Here is a 19328-nt window from a genome sequence, read left to right as displayed (position 1 = left end):
AAAACATTTTGTTCTTTTCTCACATTTTAAAAAATTAAGTCTCTGTTAATGGATATTTAAAACAAAATTGTATGTTTTTATGGAGTACCATGTGATATTTAAATACATGGACACAGTGTGTAATGTTGAAATGAAATTAAATATATTCCTCAAACTTTCACCATTTCATTATTATGAAAACATTCTAAATAATTTCTTCTATTTTTTGAACTGTTTGTACTTTCATAATTCTTTCTTTAAATATATTATACATGGTTACATTACATTCCCAGTGTAAAGTCTCTAAAATGTATATATTTTTTGAAATTTCAAAGTGGCCTTTTTCTGCTGTTTTTCTCTCACAGTGCTTTATTTTACCATTGGTTTGGTAATGTCAGAATCTTAGTTGAAATTAAAGAAAATTTCATTTATAAAATTATTGGCACCTTCCTTAATAATGTAGTTGTTCCTTAAGGGATTTATGTTTAATTCTGCCACTTGGCTGTGAGCCCTGAATGTGAGACTGCCTTCTTGGGTTTCCAGAGAACATGTGCTCATGGTTAAAAATTCCAAACCTGGATATGGCAGAAATTGTGATTAACATAAGTGGAAAAATGTTCCTACTTCCCAGGTAGGAGGAAGCAATTCTCTTAGTCATTTCTCTGTCAGGGAACTGATTGATTGTATTATCTCTGTGTACTCTGGGTGGGTATTACTCTAGTCCAGTGTTATCTAATTCTGGTAGCACCGCATTGTACTGCTGATGCTTGGATACTAACTCTTTGTAGCCTGTTCTAAGCTAAATAAATCTTTTGATTATTTGAACCTTCTAATCCCCAGTGTAGGCTTGGACTCTGGTTTCAGATTTTTTTCCATTTATCCCTGATACCTTCGTTACTGAAAGTTCAGCGCTTTATTTCTGGAAAAAAAAAAAAAAGAGAGATGGAGGGTCAGAGTTTAGGGAGTGAATGCACTCATTTGTCCTATCGTCTAAGTACGTGTGACAATTTACATGAAGCCAAAGTTTCACTGTATTCTAAAGTTCTAGATCATCCAGCTACTTTATTTCTAATTCAACAACAAACATTTATGGTATTGAATATCTGCCTCCTTTCTATTACCTTTATCCTGGTTTCTTCATTTAATGCATTTATGTTGTGAATAGCTATACTCATTCTTATTGTCTTGCATAAATCCTTTTTCCAGTGTATACCTCCTTTCATGGAAATATTTTATTAAATAATCTACATGTGGCTAATTTATATATTTTAACTATTATAACTACAGCATATAGTTTTCTTTCCACCAGTGTTTCATCTTTTGTGAAATATTTTACATCAGATATTGCCCAATATACGTATACTTGTAATAAGGAATAGCTTCCTGAATATGAATTAGGTTCTTTGCTTGACTAGCAAAATTTAGAAGTTAGCTTAAATAAGTGCTCTACCCAGTTTAATAATGCAATATATGATGCTATTGGATTATATTTCATAAAACATCCATTTGTGATTATGGGTAATAAAAATTTAGGAAAGTGTTGCATTTTGACCATGTGGTTTACACATCATTCATTGCAATTCATATTTAAGATCAGATTAATTGTTACTCAATTTTTTTCAGCTCTTCTTCAAGTGACAATTTCACTTAGCAAAGTAGAGCTTAGTGTGGGCGAATCTAAATTCTTCACATGTACAGGTATGTATTGTATTCAAAATTTCAGATAGATTGTTTTGTATTTAATTTTTGGTAAAATATATTGGTTCAATTTAAGAGCTGAAAAACTCAGTTTCTTAAAAATAACTTATCATTGCTTTTATAATAATCAAAAAAATACTTAATAGCCATGTTTTATCTATTAAACTCCGTGAATATAATTTCTTTTATTTTCAATTTATTAATTTTGACTGTCAAACTAGCTTATTATAAAATAGCATTATGTTATGAATAACTTACAATGCATGAATAATATCTTAAATAAATTTATATATTTCTGCCTAAGTAGTAATATTAGGATAAATGTAAAATTATAACTGAACTGTCTTTATAAATAAGCAATGAATAAATTAGATATGGCACAGTGCATTTTAGTTATATCTGAATGAAAACCGTAGGACAAAAAATCCAGCCTTTAAAAAGGTAAATATTCACATAAATTAGTTATTTAATGAAGAAAGTTTTTCCAAGTGCTATTAATCAAATGTATCATGATAGCTATTGAAAATTGTATGACCCTTAGTTTAATCATGAAAATAAGGTTTCGTTCAGAATACATTTAAGTACTTGAAAATCAAATTCTTGTTCAGAGTATCATAAAACTCACAAGTGAAAACATTCTGCATCTATTTAGACTCATCCAATTCATTTTTGTGCACACCCAATTTTGTACCTAGAGCACAAAATATAAATACATTTATATTAAATATTATCTATTATATTAAATATATTTACTCAGCGCTAAAATTGCTTATGAGGACATTTTAGAATTGTTTCTGTTCTTGTTTATACTAAAGCAATTCAAACCTGATTTGAGGTAAATCTTACTGAATGGAGTGTGTGGTAGACGTTATCTTGCGAATGATGCTTATTTAAATTGTTATTAAACTTATTAAAATAGAAACACAGTTATATAACATATTCATAAAGTATATACAGAGTACATGTGTGAAAAATATCACATTTTGAAAAAATTAATAGCGCCTATGATTCTTCATTCATCTATCTTTCTAAAGGTCTCAATTCATAAGTTTATTTGTAAACTGTATACTCAAAATTTGTAAATGAAACAGTAAAGACTGGTCCAACATCACATATTATAGCAGAAGAACTTTGGAATGAGATAATATAGTTCTGTCAATGTTATTTATATTACATTTACACAGAAGTAGTTATATGCATATACACTCAATTATATCACATGATAATAGATTAAAAAATAGTTACAATAAATTTTGAAAACAAAAGAATAAAAGTTTGTTATTTTATATATTCCCATGTCACTATGATAAGTTACAGTAAGTTCTGTGTATTGAATATCATCAAAATAAGACCTGAGGGAAAAGTATTAATTAACATCATTCAATCACAATGAGTTCCTTCTTTTCCTCCCTTGTTTTGGTTGGGGATTAGAGTGTAGGTATGGGGACTCATACTTAGGGTCTAGTGTATTTTAAGAAAGCACTCACCTACTGAGTTATTCTCTAGCTCTTGAATTTATTAATAGGAAAACAAATAAATAAATATTGTTTCCTTCTTCATAAGGATGTATAACCAAGAGATAATTCATACTAATCGTATTACTAAAACAGGAATCTAAAAATAAAGATATGGAAAGCTATGCAAATAAGAATGCTTACTTTTTTTCTATTCTTAGCGTGACTAAGTATATATGACGCTAAATTTTCCAGAACCATTAAAAACATATATATATATATATGTATAAAGCTTGATAAAATAAGCATGTGTTAGATTTAAACTGGAAGGTAAATGTGCTCTGTGATCTAAATAAAAATGTATTACTTGTAACAAGTGATTTTTTATAACATGCCCAAGAAAATAAAAACATTTAATGATATTTATTAGTAATCTGTAACTGTTCAGTCTTACCAACACTAGAAGTTTTGATAGAAATTTTTATTTACCAGAAATTCTAAAAGAATGAAAGTTATGATAGCTGTATAAAAATACAGAATAGATTCACCATGAATTTTCTACCATATTTTAGGAAATAAAATGTCCAACATTTTTCTTAGAATTCATATTAAATCTGTAGTACAAAATTAATGTGATGCTCATTTACACTGTTCCTCTACACTTTTTCTAGAGATAAAACAAATACTGCCTACATGCATTATATTTTAACTACTATGGTTTATGTTTCTGTTTAGAACTGGATATAGCACAGCTAAGATCCATTTAAAATTCTACCGTTTTCATATTTTAACTTGTTCAATCTGTTTTTAAAAAGAAAGATAATTTGTTTCTAAAGCCATTTCATAAGAACAAATCAGGAGGAACAATTTTCTTAAAAGAGGTCCCATAGATCTTCCTAAGTTTGTACATTTCCCCAATGCTTTTGAGTTAGTAATATAGGCTGCTGACACAAATCATCTCAAAAATAATTAGATGAAATACATCAATTTGTAACTACAAGCAAATATATGTAACGGTAGCTTTTACAAAATAGTTACTAACCTAGTTTCTGAATTGTAAAGTTTTATGTTTGTATTATAATGATTTGATGGTAATTGCCTAGCAAGATAAGTATCATTTCAGTATATTGTAATTATCATATGATTCAGTAGTTAACAATTTTAGATTAAAAGATAAAACTATTCATTTCAGTTGGGGAAAGAGATTAGGGTTTTAACAGTAGTCATTGGCCTTCTCTTAAGGGGACAATTTGGGAAATTAACTCAAAATTCAGAATTATGGTTTTTATTTTTGTAAGCTCTTTATTAAGGAAAACATTGCTGAATTTTCACTCTAGCAAGAGAATTTAACATAGGAAGTTTTATTAATATCCATATTTGTGTTCAAATATATCTGTCAACTGCTTTTATTCTGGGACACAGCTTTAATACTTAAATATAGTAATAATCCATAGATGATTGATGTAAAATTTTGACTCTCAAAACTTAAAGGCTGTATAGGAACTTTCTTATGGATTTTGGATTTTGCTTACTTGCACAGGATTGAGTACTCAATGTTGGGTAATCAAAGATGAACATTTGTGTTAACATTTGTGTTTACTTTGCAATGTGAGTGATTTTCAGATTTCCAGTCTTCTATTTATACTTTTTCTAAATTGTTAAAATTTTACTTGATAATAAATATCACTGGCAAAACAAACAGTTGAATGTGTGCCCAAATGTTTCTCTTCCATGGCTCTGTACAGCAATTGGTGAACCTGAGAGTATAGATTGGTATAATCCTCAAGGAGAGAAGATTATTTCAACACAGAGGGTAGTGGTGCAGAAGGAAGTCGGCAGGTCACGACTAACCATCTACAATGCAAACATAGAAGATGCAGGGATATATCGTTGTCAAGCAACAGATGCCAAAGGACAAACACAAGAAGCTACAGTTGTTTTGGAAATTTACCGTAAGTCAAGTATTTATTAGTTTAATTGTACTTTGTTTTAGAGAATTCAGAGAAAATATGTTGAATATTATAAGCTGACACACAAGAACAAATTATGTGATACATAATGTTCTAAGACATGTAAAACCTCAGAACATCTTAAAATATATACTTGGTAAGAGTTATAAATCTATAAATGTAGCTAATTCTATAGGTTAAATGATATAAACAAAATTGTTACAATTTTCTCAGTACAGTAAGCCTCCTTTGAATAAATTATTTGTTATTTGGTAGTATGAACTATACTTGGGGTAAATTTTAAATTTAAAATAAAATATGATTGGAACAAATGACATACATGTGTCCTATCACTACTATTTTTAATATCAATAGCATGAAATCTATGGGAAAAGAAAATGAACAGGAATAGAGAAACAAAGGTAAAAATCAATCTGGTAGAGAATAATATCTCCTCAAGATTCTTCACCACCGGGTATTTTCATTAAAAAGATTCTCAAAATCTACACTTCATTTTATGCTTGAGATGGATTGTTTTCCATATCCTTTTCTCTTTCTTATATTTACAAATCAAGAAGTGGTGATTTCACAGGATCACTGTACAATGCTTTCACAGAATCACTGTGAATATTATGACATCCTTAAAAGCAAACTCTACAAATTACTTTTGTGACTTTGAGCAAATTGCCTAACCTCCCTGTCATTTGTGTCCCTATCTATAAATGGATGTAATAGAACTTCCATCATACATAGAGTTTGAGGATTTCATGATCTAAAATTGCATGAAGTATTCACAACGATGCCTTATGACAATATGTGTAGTTAATGTTTACACCTGTAAATATTATGTACATTTTTAGAATATGATATCCTAAACTGTCACTTCTTTATAGCTGTATATTTTATTATTCTAGAAATAAGATATGGGAAAAATGTCAAGTCATTCCCATAGTAAGGTTTCTGGTTCGCTAATGAAGAATTTGTTAATATGTTATAGGTCTTATTTTTAAAAAGTTTGCATCCTCTTTTTGAACTCCCTGCCAAAAGACATTTTTTTCTTATTTTTGTGACCAGCTACAGTACCTGTTTCACATATAACAAAAATTAAAATGTTTAAGGGCACAGTATCTTAAAAGATTTTTCAGTATTATAAATGGACAAAAGAAGATCCCTTGTTTGTTTTTCTGAAGATAAAAAAAGTAAATCTTGAGGGTCACAACAATGCTTTGCTTTCAGGAAAATTCTCATCAAGTACAAGTATCCATGTTCCTTTCATTGATGTCTGTTTAATGCCAACCTAAGTCCTAGAAAAGAAATACTGCAATTGTAAAAAAAGAAAAAACAAAATAAAGAATATGGTATATATACATGCTATGAAATTTTAAGGAAAATAAAGTAATGGGAGTAGAAATATAAGAAAAGTTGAATGAGGAAGACTTATTGCTATTGCCTAGGAAGGGTTTGGGCAGAAATCAGAATGAATTTTATGGAGTAAAATTGCCCAGAGCAAGAACAAACCTGAAATATTCAAAGGAATAAGAGGAAAACAGTTGTTCCTGAAGCACAATGACCAGGACAGAGAAGAAATGGATTAGTTGTGGGGTAGCCTCCAGTTCACATAGGACCTACTATGGCACTGTAGTAACTCTTGAGTTTATTCTCAATGAGATAAGAACTTATAAGGAGAGGAATTATTTTATTTGGTTTAAGGTTTTAAAAGACCAAGGCTTACCTAATTATTTTACCATAGCATAATAAACACCTTTCCTAAAATGTATTATTGTGAAAAGTAATAATTGTCTTATGAACTGTTTTACTTTCTGGCTACAGAAAAACTCACTTTCAGAGAAGTGGTATCTCCTCAAGAATTCAAGCAAGGAGAGGATGCGGAAGTGGTTTGCAAAGTCAGTAGCTCACCTGCACCTGCTGTCAGCTGGTTGTATCATAATGAGGAAGTCACCACTATTTCCGACAGTTAGTATTTTGGTAACTCCCTAAGTTATATGTTCTAAAAATACTGCAACTTGTGAAAACTCTGAATATATGTGGCCAATTAAAGAAAATGTAATTTTTGACTCAATATGTCAAACAATCATTTTGACAACTTCAAAGCTGTAGAGAGATTAGCAAACCATGGCCAAATTCAGGACCTATTGTTTGTGTAAGATGTTATCAAACACAGCCCTGCACAATAGTCACATATTTCCTATGTCTCCTTTGTTGGCAGAGGTGAGAAACTGTGACAAGTGGTTTGCCTTCCAAAGTGTATGATAGCTATTATCTGGATATTTATAGAAAAAGTTTGCTTATTTATTGTCTACTTTCAAGGAAAATTTAATACACTTTTCAACAATAATGTAGAGTGAAAAGAGTACATACTGATTTGACATATTATAATTCAAACATAATTCTATGATCTCAGTGTAGGTAAGCTTAACACTTTTATGAGTCCTGTTTATTATTCTGGAGATGTTTTTTCAAAGATATCTACATCTTCCAAATATTATGGAAAACTACGTATGGATAACAGAAAGTACATTCATTCAAATTTTCTTTATGATTTTGATTCAAACTGAGCTACAATCCCAGAACAATATGACATTTGAAATTGAAAGCATAATTTTCTCACATTATACTTCTTTACTATTGTGCATAGGGAACATTTTCAATTTAGAATATTTTTCAATGCACCTGCATTGCACAGAGGTACAAAATAATTGTATCTTTCAAAAGTATTTTCTATCTTGGATGATTCCATTTTTGTGTTTTTGAGAGATGAAATTTCTACAGCATAAAGGACAGAAAGTAGAGTATCTATTTTTGAATATCTAGAGAGAATGTATCATAATCATGTTCAATAGTCATTTTTTAATGTGAGATTATTTTTCTGAGCTTGGCACATTCAATGCTTGTCAGATTTTGACAAAAACTCATCATTAATAAAGAATGATAATTTCTTTTGGTTTATTTAGTGTAATTGTTTTAGTTTTTATTAACAAATCATGTGACTATATTGTACCATATATTTCAGCTTTTTCTTGTAATCATAAAAAGGTCATTTCTTTTCTAACAATTTAATAATAATGTCTAATTTTCAGATTATTTGATATGAAGCATCATATGTATGATTTGTCATAAGCCTTATTAACAAGAAGATTTTGAAACCAATTATATCTTTTTAAATCTTATTGAACAAAGCCTCTAAAGAACGTCTAATCATTGAGGAATGGCTGATAGTTAAGGGCAGTGAGAATGGACAAGTGATGTTTCTATCATACACTTTCCACCATCTCCCCCCATAACTTGGATGGAATGATGTAAATATGCAGTCCCATTTTGGTTGGGCCCCTGTTAATGGCCCTGAGTCATCGAACACCTTTTCTAATTGCTGTGCTCCTATATCAGATTCTTCATCTGTAAAAATGATTATTTTATTCATTTCAAAAATTATTGAAAGTTTGGAAATTACACATTACACATGCTTAAATATTGATTAACTTAATAAATTATGTGGTTAGGTATTGAGTTCTCAATAAATTACATTTATCTCATTTATTTATCTCATTCTTTCTTCCTGAGCTTTTACAATCTTTGCAATTAGTTGTACCAAAATATATGTATATAGTTTACATTTAAGAGAAAATGCAATGTACAGGAAGCCACTGGAGTTAAAAATGAAACATAACTTTGAATTAGATGGTAGGTAAATCAACGAAAACAAAATGGGAAAGTAATAGTTTTTAAATATTATTTAAATTATTCAAGAGAGTCATGAGAAAGCTCAAATGTTTCCAAACTTGTGATATTGGATAAAACTTGCCACATATTTTGTTACTGAACAATTCATCCATTTATTATGATCTACAAGATATAATGTTTTTTATTTTATATAGTTCCTTTTATAGTTAATGGAAGATTAAGTTTGTAACTCTGAAATGAATGGGTATAGAGATTAAAAAGAATATAGATATAGAGGATCTAGGTACTTTCTGTTGTCCTATTGAGAAATGGAAGTAGAGTTTATATATTCCAGATCAGATAATGAGAAATTATAAATATTCATTAATTATACTTTCAATAGTAAATATATGGTATATATACATAATTACACTTCCTCCAGAATAATGTAAGTGGAATTTTCCCATGTTGCTTTTGAAGAGAGATCCATGTACTAAAAAATCCAAGCCTGTGGCATTTTCTTTTTATAAAAGTTGAATATTCTGACTTCTAGTGGCACTTTTTCTTTCATGAGGGGATATACCGATGTTCATTCAACACTGATAAGTTTAAAAATTATCTCATGAGCTTTGTAAGTACTTTGCTTAACATCTAATGGAAGTATTCTTTCTGTATCAATAATTATGGATAAAATATTATTCAAAAATAATTTTATATAATCTGGTTCTACTATAAAATGTTCATTTAACAGTTACTGATTACCAAATTTATGCTTTCTAGAATTCTAGATGCCATTGATTCCTAGTTAGCAAGAAAAGCAATTCTGTGGCCTTCAAAATAATAATAATAATAATAATATTAATAATAGCAATAGTCTAAAGGTACAGACAGATAAATTGAGATAGAGAAATCACTGAGTTTATTTTAAGGAAAGTACAACAAAAATGTACAAAAAGAAAAGTACACCTAAACTATTTAAAGTAAGAGAGAGTGTTAAAGATGCCTGCCAGGAAGAAAATACCATCTTTAAATATGAATGGCAATTAGGCAGGAAAACGTATAGTGAAAGCTTCTCAGGAAGAGTGAACAGCTTGTGCAATGGCCAGAGGTCAAAGCCAGAAACTAGAATAATTTCATTACTTCTAGAAGCTTTGAGTAAGTACAATTTGCGTAGTCATATAATTAGACAAATATAACTATATAACTAGTGTATCTTAATCAAGACCTAGTAGGAAAAGAAGCTAGGCAGGAAACATGGCTTTGATGTTTCTTAAGGAATTTGGAATTTATCCAGAGGGAAATCACTGAATGGTTGTAATGAAGGCAGTGACATGGTCTAATACATATTTGAAAATGATATTTTTATTTTTATGAATAAAATGACTTGGATGGAATTCAAGGCAAAATTCCAGGCCTGAGAACAGTTAAGATTCTAGGGAAGTAGTTGCTGAGGGAGAAGAGCTTTCCAGTGGTGGTAAACCTTTTAGAGCTTTTTATGATAAGATGGCTGCTACGACACATGTGCCATAGGTTCACTCCCACTGGTCTAGACTAAGTAATGATAAAGGCACCAGTGACAGTACTTAGAGTTTTTTTTTTTCGCTATGCCCACTTGAGATGGATATCTTCGTGAAAGATGTCTTAGAATTTGACTTGCACGAAGAAAGTTCCATGACTTGCAATTTTCCTTAAGCAGATAGTTCCATGTAAAAGGATTGTAGATATGTGAATATAGACTGAAGAAAAGCAGGTAGAGATATTGAGCTAAATTTTAGACAAGCTCAAATCAAAGTACTTACATCCCTTCTAATAAGATACATATGGAAGACTGTTAAACAGTCACAGAACACAGAAGAATAATCTGATTTGAGGTAAAAACTGTGAGTTATCAAAATGTAGATAGTGATTGAAGCCAGAAGGAAACCAGTGAGTAGGTGTAAAATGAGATTAAGAAAGAAAGGACAGACTTAGAAATAACTTGGTAAAAGAATGTAAAGAGATAATATATTCAGTAGTATCTGATTTAATTCACTTTCTAACTTTGATAATTACAAATTAGTTTTCTGTTATAATGAATAAAAATAGATTGTGCTAGTCACTTTCCTATTGTTGAGATAAAATCCTGACACCCATAACTTCAAGAATGACAGGTTTATGTGGCTTAGAGTTGCCGGTGTGTTCAGTCCAAAATTAATTGGATTCAAAACCTAAACAGCACAGTGGGAGGGACTGGCAGAGGACAGCTGCCCATCTGGTCTGCAGGAAGCAGAAAGAAAGAGGAGCAGCCAGGGAGAAGAATTTATCCTTCCAAGTCACTCCCCAATTAATTCCTTCAAACCAGGCCCCACTTCCTAGCAGAACATTCTGCTTCTCAACTCATCAATGAATGAATCTACTTACGAGTAAATACTTCAGTCACCTTTCTAACACACTAGTCTTTTATGGGACATTTTAGATCTAAATCATACACAAATAATCCATAACAGTTAAACGTTTCTAAAATCCATACTTGTGAGTGCCTGAAGCAGTGCTTTCTTCAGATATTTTCTGGAAACAGGTATCAGTGATACCTTTTGTTTCAGTAATTTGCTAACAACCTTACATACACATTTGAAATGTAACATATGCAATTTTCTCATGGTTTGTTTCCTTTGTGGAAAAATTATAGAGACATGAACACATATTTCAGCATATGTTTAGATTTACAAGTAATTGTTGTTTTCATAAAGTTCTAATACTTTTTTGAAGTTAGTAAAACTAACAGGAACTAAAATTTTCCAGGTAGAAAAAAACATTGATGTATTCTCATCAAAGATGTTTATTATGTGCTTGTAATTATTAATGCATATGATCAATGAATTACTGATTAAATAATATTGCCCTTACTACTTTTTTATAATTCAAATGAAGTATAAAAATTGGGAACCATTAAAGTTAAAATATGGTACATATTTTGACAAGTAAGAAAACATAATATTATAATGATCTATACATTATTAAGAACATCCCTGCAAACTTCTGCAGAATTACAGCCACTTATACTAATTTCACACTAAAAATTTTGATATAATTTTTAGGGTTTTGAAACTTCATGAATTTTCAGAAGTTCATAGTTATTTCAGGATTTTATGTGATTTATACCTTAAAAACATTTACAAATAACCTTTCTTCTTGGTCTTTGATTGGCAAGAAAATTTCATGTTTGCATTTTTATTTTCTAGGGAAAGCAATCTGCATAAACATTTTATCTCCATTCTTAGGGTCGACCTAAAGAAAAAATAGGAAAATTTCATAAATCATAAACCATGTGGCTCTAGCTTTATAGTCAGAATTTTTTCCCTAAGGTATCCTTTGAATCTACACATTCCCATTCCCTTTAGTTATGTCTTACACAACAAGGGACTACTTGCTTGTCTGTTTCAATCGAGGTCTATTGACAGATGTGTCCTGAATGTGTTATTTCTGTCCCAAATGTCTCCAGTCTCATTATGGAACTGGTATGACAAATTGTCTCCCCAGTCTGAATGGCCTATTACGATAGTGGTTTATTTCTCAATCATGCATGTCCATTTAGCAGCAACAATACACACAGAATTCTACTCTGTGGATCCAGATATCCAGGTAATGGGATTTCTACCTATTTTATAAGTGGTTTTCATGATTTCCCTACTATCTGTATCAAGCCAGGAGATAGTAGAAGAACACTGAGTGTTAGAACAAGTTCAAAAGGTAACCTCTAGACTATAAATATCCTAGGTTCTGTGCACCCTAAATTAATTCCAATTCTACCTACCAAAAGGCCCAAAGTAGATAAAGACTGTGTGTCTCTTACTAAACAATGTATTTTAAATACAATCTCTAGGGTAAAATGATATTTAGTAATATTCATGGATGCATTAATTAATGAAATTTAAGCTCTTGCTTGTTCAAAATGTTTCAAAAGAGAAATGTAAGAACATTCTTGACATAAGAAGAAAAAAAGGATTTTAGAACTGCAACAAATTGCAGTAATCACAAAGGTTACCAGACTTACAAAATAATGGGGTATGTTGATATGCTGTTTACGTGTCTTAGGTTACTATAGAATATTATTTTACACCATGAATTAAAATGCAAGCTGTATATCTGATTATTTTGTATGTAGGCATGTGTACATGTATACACACAAATAGAATTGAAATAAAATTCAAGTCTAACCTATTCATTTCTAAAGATTATCTTGCTTTTAGCCATAAAACAATTCCTTACATAAATATAAGCTATAAACTTTTAAAATTCTTTATGTGATTTGAATGCTGTTTAACCATTAATTGATTCTTCAGCGTATGAAAAACTACCAGTTTAATTGTTGAGGTAGAATATTGAATAAATTTTCTAATCCTTTTCCATTCCCAAGTTGTTACATATTCACCATCAAAAGCTTTCATGTCTGCAATATCTAATCTCATTGCATTGTTCTTTTGTGTGTCATTTCTGCATTCAAAGCACCAAAGGGAAAATAACAGCCTAACGGTTTTATGTGGATATAAAGTCTTGAATGTATTTTAGAAAAAAAGGTATAACAAGGCAATGTAGAGTGGAGAAGCTGACGCCATGAAATTGCATTTTACTTTCAAATTTGAATTTGTTTGTTGATGGAAAGTTTGATAATGTCAGACAAATGCCATATTTTAACTCTTAGCAATTTGGAGCACACTGGACTCAGGTTTCAATTACTAATACCATTTCCTGCCCTTTACTTACTCTCCAGATCGGTTCTCTGTGTTAGCCAACAATAATCTACAGATCCTCAACATCAATAAAAGCGATGAAGGGATATACAGATGTGAAGGAAGAGTGGAAGCTAGGGGTGAAATTGACTTCCGTGATATTATTGTTATTGTTAATGGTAAGTAACAAATACTTCATGTTTTTTCTACTGTTCATTTCAGCGGCATGTTTATTGAAAGGGCAAATGTGTTAACCCCAGACTCAGTACTTCCTTCCTGAATATTTTCTGTGCCTAAGAGAAGTCTCCCCATGTCTCTGATAGGAACTACTATGCTATGATATCATTGTATCATTGTAATCCTGTCATTTTATGACATCTTCATGGGCAGGATCTCTGATTTACTCAGCTGCTACCCTAAAATGACTTTTCCCAGTCTGTAAGCTGCCTTCTGTTATGTGTGTACTTGCAGAAACAGTGCCAAATGAAACATCGTAAAGTAACACACTGGATTATATTTTAAGTCAGATCAATCACCTATTTTATTTTTTAAATTAATTTTGGACATTATCTCCATCTTCTTAACTTTAAGAACTGAATTCAGAAAGTTACTTTTCAAATGTCAACAGACATTAATATCTATGTGAAGCCAGTGAGATATGTTTCCTGTCACACTTGCTTTTTGTACTATATTCCCTGTTTGTGTTACTAAAATATTCTGTAAGGCTAGAAGTTCTTGCAAGTGTCCCCATTTGGGTCTTCTAGTCTGTGGAGCCCAATGTATTTCTTTAACATCTCTCACACATGCTCTATTGCTTCTATCATAATTCATTTCTATGAGGGTGCTGAGTTTCATTTCATTTTTTTCTTGAATTGCTACACCTTGGGTTTTCTACTCTTTTTTTTTTTTTCCATTAAGTTTATTGGTACATTTTAGGTATACGTTATGATGACATTCATCATTGGGAACTTGTACCTGTACATGATATATCTTGGTTCTTGTTTTTTTCCCATTCTCCTTCCTTTTTTTCACCCCTCCACCCCTCCCTATGTATAATAGATAATGTAAAATAGGAAGAAAAGGTCCAAATGGGAAGTAGGGAGGGGGGTGGGGGATGGAAAGAAAAAAATATGAGAAAGGAAAGAAAAAAAATGGATTCTCTACTCTTAATCTCACTGTCTCACCTACCTCTCTACCAAACATCCCAGCCCTAGTAATTTTTAGTGATTCTCATTACCTTACCTTCAAGCCAAAATTAAAATGTCTCTTCTTGGTATAGCAAATCCTCTGTAACTGGACCCTCCCTTTGTATTGTATCATGAACAACCTATAATTGAGCCATATAAAGACCAGGCCTGCAGAGGAGATCTAACTTTTCAGAAGCATTTTTAGGCGCATTTGGCCCGGTAAGTTTAAATGTACCATAATCAGTGGGGGATTTAAGTTCAACACAGAGGAAAATTTCAGAGCAAAGAAAGAGGTTTAAGTATGGATATGTCTGTATATATCTGGATCAATATATTTATTTATTTGGATCTATATGCATCTCTTATCCACTTATTGTATAAAATAAATAAGTGTAGATAACAGTGGCTGTTTACTTTAATTATTGATTTATCTATCAACTGTTCGTTTCCCAAAAGATTTACGTAAGCAAATATTTTTGTGGTCCATATTTTCTTACGAATATAGGATATTACATATTAATTGATAAATATAAAGGTTTAAAAGTTCCAATTTTATAGGAAGGAGTATATAAGCATTTTATTCTTTTAGGATTATATTACATACACTATCTATATGTACTTATATATTAAAATATTAATTACTATATGATATTAAAAAGAAAATATCTAGCTGGCATTGTATGCTAATCTTTTGTCATTGACTTTGATAGCATAATTTTTACTCTACAATATTCTTTGATGCATTTATCACATGCCCTGTTCACATACTATAATCTGTATTAATGTATTTATGATTACATTTCTTTTGATGGAGCAATTATTTGAGTATGAATATGCATCCATATAACAGAGTTTGAAACTTCAAGTTCATTATGGTCTGTGCTCAAACTGGAATATTTAGTTCTATATTTTTCCACATTTCAGAATCAGTAAGAAGTACCGAATGTTCTATGCTGTGCCATTCAAAACACTCGTGCAGATAGAGCCCTGTTTTGTCTGTGTTAGACTGATCTTCCTCAAAACAAGCCCTCCTCTCACTCTCCTCTAACGAACTCAGTCACAGATTCTAATTTGATATTCTTTGCTTGCACAGCTCAGTAACCACATTCTCCCTTCACAGCCACAAACTTTTGTACTCAAAATTCCTAGAACCACCTTTCTTCAAAAGTACAATGTTCACAGGATCTTCCTTTGGTTCAGTCCTCCACTGGGTAAGGCAGCGTGACTCTGTCAAGACAGCTGTGCTTGGCTCTCACATCTCTCCTTGACTGCAGCTGGGGAAAGCCCTCTCTCTATTCAAGTATTACTGGTTCTTGTCCTGTTTACTGGTCCCTTTTAAATATTGAGATTCTGAGGATGTTTTTCCCTTACTATAACTCTCATAAATCCCTTGAAAATTTTTAGTGACACTTTTGAGACTGCAAATAGTAATAATCAAAGCAGTACTGTTCCCACATTATTTTATATTTGTTCAATTACAAAATTTGACTCTTGCTATATGTATTTATCCCAAATTCATATTCTCCACTTTCTCACTGGATTTTTACTGACTTTTATCCTTACTAACTTGGCTTTTGCCCTTGTCCTCTTTTGTTATTCCCCCACCTCCTGCTAAGTATACTGAAGACCAAATACTCACCCAACAGCTGTTCATATACAGTGATACCTTGTCTAATTTTGGCTTTGTCAAAAGTTCTACTTTTCATTCCATTGTTTGTTCTTTGCAAAATTTTCCTCCTTGTTCCATCCTATAAATTCATAATATTGTGTTTCAACAGTGGGTGGAAAAATGTCCTCGTTAGATTCCTTTGTAGTACCCACAATAATATCCAGTGTTATTGATGTATTTTTCTAAATTATTCTGTGATTTTCCTATTGTATTTCTTGTGCCTGTGTATTGTTTTTCACAATTATCCCCTCCTTTGAGCAAGTTTATGTGTCACCATCATTGCCCATTGCCAACCTGAAGTGAGCTGCTTCCAAGGGAAAATTATGCATCCCCACCCTACAGTGCCTGTGACTTGCTCTGACTAATGACATATATAAATGTAATATGCACCGATGAAGAAACATTGCCTATATCATCTACCTCTTCTTATCTGCCATAAAATTTCTTGACTTAAATAGGAAGTAAGTTTTCAGTACTGTGTTGAAGACATGAGAAGCAGAGTTGTTGCTGATTTGCAGGAGCAGACATACGAGTACGAAATAAAGCATTTCATTAAACAATGAAATTTTAAAGTTGCTATTATTACACAAATGTCAGCGTTTTGGCAATTATGCAATTCCTAAGACATTAAAGTGGACAACTTCTTGAGTAGCCTAGGTACAATTCAGATTACAGTAACTCAAAGCATAAAGTTACAAGTACATTCAATGAAGAATGTATGTACAGAGATAAAGACTTATTAACTCAGGCACAGTAGTTGGACCCAACTATTCAATAGGATATCTGAGGAGGATATGTTGTGTGCTCTGTCAGGTGGAAATAAGTATAAAATGGGTTAAAATGAGGATGAATTCACAGAGAGGTTTGGTTAATATTTTAAGAGAAATCCTGCTAAATGACTTCAGCACTCTATTTTTAATTATATGGTTCCCCTCTTTTTTTTTTCTTGATATTTAAAAAATATTTTCCTATGCTCACATTTAGTTTTTGTTGAGTATTTAGGCAGGGCTTCCAGCCTGCCTAAAGCTTTTTTTTTTTTTTTTTTTTTTTTTTACTAGCCTACCTACTACTACCTTCCTTTCATTATCATACTTTTCTTTTCTTTCTTTCTTTTTTTTTGGTACCGGGTATTGAATTTGGGCCCTTGCGCTTGCGCAGCAGGCGTTGAAACCACTGAGCTAAATCCCAGGCCCCTATAACCATACTCTTCTTGACTCTTAATGTATAAAATCTTTCCAAGAAAAGGTCCAAAGGGGTAGGGGTAGTGGGAGGGGCAGGGGAAAGGAAAGAAGGGAAAGGAAAAATGATGAGAAATGGAAAAAATGGAAATAAAGTCTTTGTAAATAGGGAAGGGTGGAGGGCATGAAGGGAGGGCTAGGAATGGGGAAAAAATAAGAACCAAGATGCATTATGTAAGGGTACAATTCCCAATGAGAAATGTAATTGTGTTGTATACCTACAATGTACCAATAAAAGAATTTAATACAAGAAAAAAAGAGAATTCTATATTGTTAATGTAATTCAACTCCATTGTAGTTTATTATTTGATAATTAGTAAACTTGACTGTAATATATTAAAAAAAAAATCTTTCCAAGGCTGATTAACTGAAAAAGGCTGAATTAGCTAGCTGTCTTTTCTTTTATTCCTGAATTTTTTAGCTATATAGTTTTACATACATGTATAAAAAACACGTCTGCTTATACACAAATCATGGCTACACTCTTTAAAAGAGATCAATGCCATCTGTCTTGCTTGATCTATATACATCCTCCAGCACATGAATTCCACTTCTACAAACCTACTCAGAAAATGTCCTATAAATCAAAGAGCTGAAAATAACTTTTAAAGTTATAGTCAGTAGAGGGTTACTTTTAAAAAATATTCTCATCTACTACAATGATCCATTATTTTCTAAATCTGTTGTAAATTTGTGAAGAAAGACTCACTAACTGCAGGTTCTAATTTAAGGTAATAGAGGAGGAAAAATTGAGATTTAAAAACAATTGTTGAAAAACACTTAGGAGTATAATTTTACAGCAATTGAGCTTCTCTTTCAACATTACAATCAACAGTGAATGAAAATGGACAGAGATATTTGTCCAAATGGCTATCTAAATACAAAGTGCACTTTGTTATCTCAGTGACACTCAGGCAGTGATTTTGTCTTCTTTCCTATTTGTAGTCATTTTTGAAGGTCAAGAAAATGTGGAAAAGTGCCTTACTTGTTATTATAATTGAAAAATACTTCATAATGTTTCCTTTATGTTTTATGCAATGTTATAAAACATAAAGCATTTAGAAGTATAAAAGACATTGAAAAGCCACTGTAGCTCCATGTATTATTAATAATGTAATTGAATCAACCAACCATACAGCTAAGGTTTTTAAATCAGTTAGATGATTATAACTTGTGAATGAATCTGTAAATATAATATGTAAAATACAGTATATAAGTTGCTCAAGAATCAATAATAAGTATGTTTCAAAACTAGAATACTTACTAATTTTAATTTTTTCCTAAATATCACACTAAATTTAAAGACTAGTAGTCAGTGAATGTAAGGTAACATATATCTATCTATCTATATATATATATATATATGTATATATTTTCTGTCTCCTTAACAATTGTTTCAGCTTTTAGTTTTTAGAAATATATATAGAGAGGATGAGCCATCTACAGAGAGCTAAACACACTTTCTTTGCCTTTCTCCTCCATGTGAATGATTGATACAAATTGGTATAGTTCCTTACCCTCTTTTTCAGTGTTGATATTTCTTGGCCACCCAGATTTTTCTTAAACTGGCATAATATCATATTTGAATGCCTGTAGAAATGTTTATATTCATTTTGTAACATAACTCTTTTAATCCCTGATGAGATTAGAAAAAGAAAAAGCAGAATTTTCTCACTTTTGAATCACATCCAGCTTCTTAATTCACCTGTCTTCCAGATAGCAGTTTTCTGTTGTTATGTAGGTATTGAAGTTTGCTGTTTGTTTTTA

General features: G+C 31.2%; 1 protein-coding gene across 2 annotated transcripts in view; it reads left to right on the top strand.

Moving 5' to 3' along the window:
• Ncam2 (neural cell adhesion molecule 2) overlaps positions 1 to 19328 on the top strand; it is a 490293-nt gene that overhangs the window by 269946 nt on the left and 201019 nt on the right. For both annotated transcript variants that reach the window (XM_004842216.3, XM_004842218.3), the window contains exons 2-5: positions 1603 to 1677; positions 4877 to 5083; positions 6911 to 7054; positions 13509 to 13646. In XM_004842216.3, the coding sequence (XP_004842273.1) occupies positions 1603 to 1677; positions 4877 to 5083; positions 6911 to 7054; positions 13509 to 13646 (564 nt within the window). The remainder of the gene's footprint in view (positions 1 to 1602; positions 1678 to 4876; positions 5084 to 6910; positions 7055 to 13508; positions 13647 to 19328) is intronic.

This window comes from Heterocephalus glaber, unplaced genomic scaffold (assembly GCF_053883595.1).
Source record: "Heterocephalus glaber isolate CG9 unplaced genomic scaffold, H.glaber_assembly_v1.0 deba00000122, whole genome shotgun sequence".
Classification (NCBI taxonomy): domain Eukaryota; kingdom Metazoa; phylum Chordata; class Mammalia; order Rodentia; family Bathyergidae; genus Heterocephalus; species Heterocephalus glaber.
This window is presented reverse-complemented; position numbering and strand designations above follow the sequence as displayed.